This window comes from Microtus ochrogaster, linkage group LG1 (genome assembly GCF_000317375.1).
Source record: "Microtus ochrogaster isolate Prairie Vole_2 linkage group LG1, MicOch1.0, whole genome shotgun sequence".
NCBI lineage: Eukaryota > Metazoa > Chordata > Mammalia > Rodentia > Cricetidae > Microtus > Microtus ochrogaster.
The window spans coordinates 46,603,047-46,612,667 of NC_022027.1; the positions used below are offsets into that span (position 1 = coordinate 46,603,047).

Genomic DNA, 9,621 nt, shown 5'->3' on the forward strand with positions numbered 1-9,621 from the left:
GTACTCCTGTAAGTGACTGTTCTACAGTAGCAGCTGTACTCCTGTAAGTGACTGTCCTACAGTAGGAGCCGTACTCCTGTGTCCTACACTAGGAGCCGTACTCCTGTAAGTGACTGTTCTACAGTAGGAGCTGTACTCCTGTAAGTGACTGTTCTACAGTAGGAGCTGTACTCCTGTAAGTGACTGTTCTACAGTAGGAGCTGTACTCCTGTAAGTGACTGTCCTACACTAGGAGCTGTACTCCTGTAAGTGACTGTCCTACAGTAGGAATTGTAGTCTTATAATTATACTCATATTCACATACTCAAGAATTGGAGTAACATTAAAAATGCATTAAGTGAAGAAACAAAATATGCCAATAACAGTAGAATCTCATTTAATTTTTTTAAAAAAACTTATGTCAACTAACAATAAACAGTAACAATAAAAAAGTATACCAAAAATATTCCAGAGGCATCAACATACTAGTTCTTGGATGTGCAGGAGTGTGTTTTCCTTAGTCATACTTTTTAATTTTTCAACTTTCCTAGAATATTTTATAATACACTTTGGCTTTTACAAATGTTTTTGTAGATTCTGATTTATCTTTCAAAGTACATTTTACTTACAAAGGCACCTGCAGGAGGCCACTATAAACACTAAAGCAAAAGCTACTGAACCACAGTCTAACTTCATTTGCTTTCTTCTCCCCAATTCTGGTAGTTCTTCCTGTTCACAAGAACATTTCATCTTAAAGATTTTTCTTTGTTATATTTCAGGTAACATAAAACATAAAACACAAAACAAAGAAACAAAACTACCAAGCTATTTTATTTTAAAAAATTGTTTCTTTGTTTTTTCTTTTTTGAGAAAGGGTCTCACTATATAGCCATGGCTGGACTAGGGCCTACCATGTAATTAAAACCAACCAACAAACAAAAACAAAAAGCAGGTCATCATTTTTCTTTCCAGGATATACTGAAAATGTATAAAATACAATAATTTTAAAACATCTTTAAGAAATGGCAACTATTTGAGGTGACAGAGATGAACAAACATGATTTAGCCATTTCACACTGTACAGATATATTAAAATACATGTCATATCTAATAAATGCTAATTTATTAATTGTCAGTTCAAAAATTTCAAAACAAAAACATTGGATATGCTTTGAAATTAATAAAATTACTAAAAAACTAGACAAATATTTTGGGCTAATTACTAGTCAAATATTAAAAAGGAATTTAAACCTCAAAAGAATATGTATTTCCTCTTCAGTAAAATTCAATAAATACAGTATTATTAAGTAGAAGACTTTAAAGCATTCCTCTCCAATTCAAAGCTATGTACAATTGGGTCCTACCGAGAGATCTGAGCCCTTAACATGTCTTTAAAGTAATTGAAAGGGATTTTTAAATTTTTTTGAGAAATCAAGATATAAAAAATTTACTAATATAGACCCGTGTGAATGAACTAGAAAAAAAAGAAAGTTAAGTTAGGTCTAAATTTTTAAAATAGTTTATAAAGTAAGGCAAAATTTTTTATTTACTGTGCAGTTTTTTTTTAATATTTTACTTTAAGGAACATGTTTAAGAAAAACCTTTCTTCTGAACTCAACTCTAAGGAAAACGTATATTCCTGAAAGACTAGTAATCTTTTTGCAATTTTCTCTAACAGTACTTCCAATAAATCGTTCATAGGGGAATTGTTAACATGGACAAGAGGCAAGATTAATTTCAGAAAACAGTACATGAAAATAAATGCATGTGTGTCCTCGGTAAGCAAGGTAAGTTACACTGTGGAAATCTCTTAATTTATACTAAAATTATCCCTTTTTAAAGGAAAGGAACTTTTGTTTTTGAGTTTTGCCTTGAACATAGGCTATCTCCCAGAGAAAGGCTCTTCTACTATTTTAGTTCACCTTCAAGTTAAACACAATTTAATTTCTATAGTGTTACCTGAAGACTAATGATATCTGCGTCCCAGTTAACAATTTCTTCCATAATTCCCTTTTTCCTGTATTCCCAGTTTAATGCCCAGGACGGGCAATAGCCATATAGCTGCCGGGTAGCGTATTTATCACATAACACATTGTAACACATAACCGTGAATGATGCTAAGAAGCAGAAGAAAAAAAAAACAGACAAAAGGGAGGAAATTAGGCAACTTTTTGTTAATAAGTATCAAGAATATACCGGCATAAGCACACAAATACAGTTCATATATAATTACGGCAAAATGCCAAAAGTAAATTCTGATAAAGTATTTTCCTTTGCTTCACTTGGAATGCAGGATTTCGCACAGAAGTAAGATCTTCTATGACATTTATGTTCACCTAAGTTAAAGAAAATTTCACTTAAGTTTTACCTGATGATTTCACTCAAGTAGATTACACCAATGTTTGTTTAATAGTCTGGATTAACTATCTAGAATCAGAATTTTGAAGAAAATTTAATAAATTCAAAATTTAAGAATCAGAGTATTGTTTGCATGTTCTACTGAAAAAAGGGAGGCTTAGTTTAATTATAGCAAAAACAAATTTTAGTTTTATTATATTTAAAGGGTTCTAATTTCATTACTTCTTATCAAAATATTGATAGTTAATATTTTGGGGGGTTATTATTACTGCCACAAATCTAAGCTAGAAAGGTGTGAATTAACAAAACTTAACCATAAGAGGATTCTTTTTGCCAATCTAATGTTCATTTCTGAAATAAAATTGTCATTTTATAATATTCTGACTTGTTTAAAAGAAAAACTGTAAGCAAACTAATAATCTAGATGCCCTCACTACTGCAAAATATGCTCTAAGTCCCAGCAGCATCAATGATCACCTGGATGCTTAGAAATCCACAACTTCTGGCCCCTAAATATTGGTTAAACTAAAGTTTAACAAAATCCCGACTTGCCCCAAAAATTAACATGCATATTAAACTACAGAAAGACCTAAGGTTAAAAAAAATCATCATCAACAACAATAACAAAAACTGATACCAAGGATGTAACTTTATATTAAAGTCAGAGCATTAGGTTCTTGGATGCACATTTTCAAAAGTGGCATATTTTCATATACCACTTGGTTACAACAAAACCTACATGGATGAGAACCACCAATTTAATAAATTTGTAAGCAATTAAGATCAAGTAACATTTGGTGAAGTTGAATTCAGTTTTAATAATAGGAAAGGCAGTACGGCATCTGGTTCATGGCCACTTTGTATATTGAAGGCCAAGTTTCAATTGGAGTTATTTATATCCCCTGTATTTACTTTGGAAATAACCCAGAACCATTCCCAAGCCACTACATTATGAAGTAAAGCAGCAAGAGTTTACCATATTCTGCCTCTCCAGATATGAAATACCATTTTGAAGAGGAAAAGAAGGCAGATTATTATTGTTTTGCTCACATTCAAGACTTTGTGAAGATTTTCCTAGAAAGTCTAGCAGTTATAATTTGTCTAACAAAGACTAAACTCAGCACCAATGACATATTTAAAAGTTATAAATGGAAGTGAAAATTAATTAAACTGTTATTACAGCTTTCTTATATTCCATTTCTGTCTGGAAGATTTTTCACTAACTGGTCTTGATTACTACACAGTTAATAATTACAACTATCTGATTATAAATCATTCCCAACTACCCTCAGATATTATACACATCTCTCTATTCAGCCCAAGAAAAGGCATTTTCCAATGTTGACAGCTAAAATCTATTCAGCCAACACCAACCGCACACACTAAGAAGGATCTTTATTCATTTTTCATAACCACCAACCCTAAGAATTTATTACTTTACGAATTTACTGACTAGTTAACATTTAGTTCTATGTATTATCCCTATCCTTATAAAAATGTAGCTGTATAGTAGTAATTTTCCTTCCAAATTCTGTTCATTTGTGTTCAGAAGGGATTAAAGAGTTCAAAAATGATGCTCATTTTTAATGTATGAAACTCATTTTTACATTAATTTTTTTAATTAATACATGCTCATTGTACAAAATAATGGGTTTCATCCTGACATTTTCATACATCAGATACTATGTTGATATTCACCCCCATCTGACTGCCCTGACCCCTACTGTATCCTCTTTGTAAGGTTCCCGTCCTCTTCCCGCACAGCTCCCTATCCTTCTATCTTTATGTTCTATTTGAATATCTCTTCTTAAATCTGAATTTCATGAAGAGAAAGTATGAAATACTTGTATTTCACTTAATCCAAGGCAAAAATCTAATCATGGAGGGAAGAGACTTTCATTAAAAAAAAAAAAGATCATTTGAATATGAAGGACAAAAACCACACTATGGATAATCAATTATAAAATTAATCCAAGGCATTCTAGAAAACCTAAGTGTTCCTTTTACTCAGATTGTTTAATATGCATCATGCTAAAACAAGTGTTATTAATTTTGAAACAATGTCTACTTAACAAGCTAATGTTTTTCTACAGTGTGGTGACTTTAAAACCACACACCTATGGAAGACCATAACTGTACTGCATAGGATTATATTTCTCAACATCAAAATACAAAGAGAAGCATGATAATGTTATACATTCCACATAATTCTGAATTAAAAAAAGCCAAAAGACCAGATGTGGTAGCACACTTTTAGTCCCAGCACTTGGGAAGGGAGGCAGGTGGATCTCTGTGAGATCAGCCTGGTCTACATAGCAAGTTCCAGGACAGTCAGACCTACATACCAGAGAGACCCTGTTTTAGAAAAACAAAAACGAAAATGAAAAACAAAAAGCAAAAACCAAAAACTCAGAACAGAAGGGGTGTATTGTTCAAAATGTAGCTAGTAACTTCTGACTGTAACAGACCTGTTAAAATCATTAAAGGCCCATTAGGTCTTTAATTAAAATCATTAGGGGCCAAGCTACGAATAGTGAAGTTACACTGAATTTTGAAATGAAATTAAGTATCATAAAAATACTTACGAATATGATTTTTAAAAGGTACTTAAGCAACAATTCACTGTTTTTAAAAAAAGATGTTATTGTATGCATGAGTTCCTGTACGTATCCAACATGCAGCCTTAGTGCCTAAGGCATCCAGAAGGGAGAACCCGATTCCCTGGAACTGGAATTACAGATGGTTGTGTGCTGCCTTGTGGGCACTAGAAACTAAACTCAGGCCTTCTTCAAGAGCAGCAAGTGCTCTTAATACCACTGAGTCTTCTCTCTTATTTCCTTTTTAAAGTGGATTTTCCAAACCTAAAATATCTTTTAACATACAGTAAAAAGTCCTACAAAAATATCAAATTGTTACTGGTCTGCACAAAAGCATACTAGTTTAAACTTCAAACATAACTACTGTTTTAAACATGCTAGGTTACATTCTAATAGTTATGAAATATTCTCAACTATTCCTATAGTCAATCTTGTCAAATTTCCACTAAGCTAACTTAAACATTAATTATCAACAGTATTCATTTCAAAAAAGATAAAATATCTAAGAAATTCAAATTTTTTCAGAAGAAAGCTCATTATTGCTCATTTTTCTTAAATCATCTAAGTTCTCTCAAAAACTGCAGCACAAAGAATAATTTTCGAGCCCAGAGCATCACAGCAAAAGATACAAGATATTTACCCGTACAATAAGGCTATCTTAAATTAATGTTGGGGTTTTATTTTTGTCTATCAATACTTTAAAACCCATCTACATCCTGGTTGATAAAATGTAAGTCTACCAATCATAAAGCTCAAATAAGTATTTATTTTAAAAGTCAAAGAGGAGGAAAAACCTACCTGATGGCAGGATTTGGTCTCGTTCTTTTAATGTAATCCATGGCCTCGGAGGAAGCTGCTCTGGATGAACTGAAGGAAAAAAATTAAAAACAAAAAAAAAAAATCCAATGTTTATAAAAAAGTATCATTTAGTTTCTAATACCAAATCAGCCTATTTACTATTTGGCTATAATACCCACAAAAGGACTTAAAAACCAAATCCTAGAATTTAATTAAGACTTCAAAACCAAAAAAAAGTCCCAGCACTGAGAAGGGGAGGTAGACACAGTCCTTAACCAAGGAACTATTTACAAATGATGCCTGCTGGGAAAGAGAAAATCCATTTTCTTCAAGGAGTGTTACTGGGTGTATCAACCACACTTCTGGGCAGGCCCCATCCCATTCCATGCCCAGGAACAGCTACTGGCAAACACAAAAAGGATGCCATCTTTCGTTTTTATGGACTTTTTGTTTGCTTTGGGTAATTTTTGTTTTGTTGGTTTATCTTTTTTTCGCTTTGTTCCTGTTTTTGAAAGAGAAAAAACATGAAATTGGGTGGGTAGAAAGGTAAGGAGGATTTAGATAAGGGTATAGAATATGGTCAACATATATATATATAAAAAACCTAAATAAGAAAAAGTATTTTCTATGTATTTCTGGCTAAGCTTTAAATGTACCTAAGGATAACCTTTAACTTATAATCTTCCCTTGTCCACCTCCCAAGAGCTAAGATTACAAGCCTCCATTGCCACCACAGTTTTTTGCTTTTTTATTTAAAAGTTTTTTTTTTTCATTTTACATACCAATCACAGTTCCCTCCCTCTCCTTTTTCCACTTCTCCCCACCTATTCCCCCCATCTACTCCTCAGAAAGGGTAAGGCGTCCCACGGGGAGTCAACAAAGTCTAGCACATCAAGCTGAAGTAGGACCAAGCTTCTCCCCCTCCCCCACTGTATCTAGGCTGTGAAAGGGATCCCTCCCTAGAGAATGGGCTCCAAAAAGGCAGTTCATACACGGGATAAATCCTGGTCCCATTGCCAGTGGCCCTATAGACTGCTCAAGTCACAGAGCTGTTACTCACATTCAGAGGCCCTAGTTTGGTCCTATGTAGGTTCCCTGGTTCAGTTCAGAATCAATGAGATCCCACTAGTTCACATCAACTGATCCTGTGGGTTTCCCCAAAATGATCTTGACCCCTTTGCTCATATAATCCCTCCTCCCCTCTCTGACTGGCCTCTGGGAGAGTTAGGCCCAGTGATTAGCTGCGGATCTCTGTATCTGCGTCCATCAGTTATGGGATGAAGGTTCTATGATGACAATTAGAGTAGTCAATCTGATTACAGGGGAAGGCCAGTTCAGGCACCCTCTCTGCTATACTTAGGAGTCTAAGCTGGGGTTATCCTTGTGATTTCCTGAGAGTTTCCCTAGCACCAGATTCAGCACACCCAGTTTACGTGACACTAGTGATCCAACACAGGCCTCTTTGAATGCTAGCCAAATGCCTTTAAAGTTACATCAGCCTTTCCACACTTGATTTCTAGATGCAGCAATAAAAATCAGTAATTAACTGAAAAATAGAATTATCAGTAAATGATTCAGAGTAAATAAAAAATACACATATAGGAGGGTCATTACACAAACATCAACTCCAAGAAGGATATAGCTCTAAGTAACACAAATAAAACAAAGGTGTTTCTAGAGAACACATTCATAATCTTAAGCTAAGGAAAAGCTCTTGGAGAGGACACAGAAGCTGTGACCATACCAGGACTACCACTACCCATCCTAACTCCAAAACCAGTAAATTTTATTATGTTAAAAGTTCTATTCATCAAAATATAAACCAAGCAAAGTTAAGGGTATTTGTAACAGAGATACCACCAAATGACTTACACAAAAAAACTCCTGAAAAAATTATATAAATGGTTAACTGGTGACAATGATAAAAATAAGAAAGATATTTACTGTAAATTAGGAATGGTATGCATGTATTATATACACAACTAAAGTAAACATTCACATAGTCCTTGTTTTTTTTTTTTTTCCATAAAGGATCTCAGGTATCTCAGGCTGGCCTGAAATTTGCAGTGAGCTAAGTGAACTTACTTCCTCTACTCCCCAAGAACCAGGATTAAATGTGTATACCATCATACCCAGATTATGTAGTGCTGGGGATAAAACCAAATGTTTTGAGCATACTAAGCAAACCGTCTACCAGCAGAGCCACATCTCTAGACCTATTCTTAATTTCTTACTAAAAGGATTCTGGAAATAAGTTTATTAATTTGTCTCCCATCATTCAAATTTAAGTCACTTTGAATAACATTAACTGCTTTTCCTCTTATTATAAACCTTACATTTTATATATGAGGAAGTCATCTTTTGTGATAAAGTTAATTTAAGAGTATAGCTGAAATACTAATAGTGACCTCTCTGACGAAACTCATCATTTCTTTAGCTCTGTTTACAAACTATCTAGGGGCAGGAGAAATGGTCCATTGGGCAAAGGGAGTAAAAGTGACTACAGATAGTTATCCTCTGACCTCTCACCTTCTCATGTGTTTTACAGCACACATGCCCTCACCACAACCTCCACGTGTTCTATGGCACACATGCACCTACACACTAACGCCTACCAGGACAAAAGGAGCCAACCTGGAGTCTGCCTGGAGCTGTCAAAGGTCCTGTCTGTGCCTAGCCAATAAGGAACAACCAAGCTGTGTTTCCTGAGTGCCAAGCAACAGGCGCTGTCAGAGGTCCTAATCGTGCCTAGTCAATGAGAGACGAGTATGAAATGTCAACTGTCAGTGGATCAGAAACCCTGGGTGCTGGGACGGTATGTAAGTTTTTCCTCGCTGTTAAATAAAATGAGTCTGCTGTAAACCTTCTACCTGACTCCCAGTGTCTGTAGTAGTTGACATCGTGCCTTTCACCCCTCCCCCGAGGAAGACATTAGGACCCAGCAACAATATACAGCTTTCATATGTATGCTATAGCACACATGCCCCCCCCCCCCAACAAATAAAATGTTGTCAGGTGTGGAAGCTCAGTTCCTGAATTCAAGCACTTAGGAGATGGAAGCAGGTCACTCTGTAAGTTCATGGACAGCCTGGTGTACATAGTAAACTCTACACCAGGCAAGGCTATAGTGAAACCTGTCAAAAAATTAAATGAATAAATTTTTGCATAGAAGTCAGAAAGACAGCTCAATGAGACTATACCAAATAGCTAGATAATTTTTTTGTGTGTACAGGCCAAGAAGATGGCTCAGTATGTAAAAGTGCATGTTCTACAAGTATGAGGGTATAGTGGTATATTATTTGTATTTTAATAAAGCTTTCCTGAAGATCAGAGAGCAAAGCAGCCAAGTCAGCCACATAGACCAGGGAATGCTGATATACACCTTTAAATACCAGGGCTCAGGAAACCGAGGCAGATGGTCCAGCTACAGAGCATTTGAATGGGGTTTGTGAGCAGACTGCTACAGCTTTCTTGATGGCAACATGGACTGGCTGTGTGCCTGGAACTGGGGCAGTGTGCTTAACTCTCAGAGGCGAGAACAGCTCCACCATGATGGACTGGGCAGGGCAAGCAGGCAGTAATTTCTTTGACCTAGTAATGTTGCAGCTTAGATTTTTAAGCTTAGATTCTTAAGTGCTTAGCATTTTAAAGCGCAAAGCAAAAGTGCTCCTGGACAGTCAAGAATTACAGATTCACAATAGGACAGATTCAAACATGAAAGACCTCTAAATGGGTCACAGTGTTGGAAAACTGTATGTAGGCTTGGAAGGGAGAAGAATATAGAAAGTCATAAAATAGCCGGGCGATGGTGGCGTAAGCCTTTAATCCCAGCACTCGGGAGGCAGAGGCAGGCGGATCTCTGTGAGTTCGAGACCAGCCTGGTCTACAG

General features: G+C 35.5%; 1 protein-coding gene across 5 annotated transcripts in view; it reads right to left on the minus strand.

The window, feature by feature from the left end:
* The window catches only part of Cnot6l (CCR4-NOT transcription complex subunit 6 like), a 79,272-nt gene that overhangs the window by 22,492 nt on the left and 47,159 nt on the right, over positions 1-9,621 (minus strand). For all 5 annotated transcript variants that reach the window (XM_026785047.1, XM_005359519.3, XM_026785049.1 and 2 more), the window contains exons 6-7: positions 5,733-5,801; positions 1,939-2,096 (exon numbers count right to left, since the gene is read on the minus strand). In XM_026785047.1, the coding sequence (XP_026640848.1) occupies positions 1,939-2,096; positions 5,733-5,801 (227 nt within the window). The remainder of the gene's footprint in view (positions 1-1,938; positions 2,097-5,732; positions 5,802-9,621) is intronic.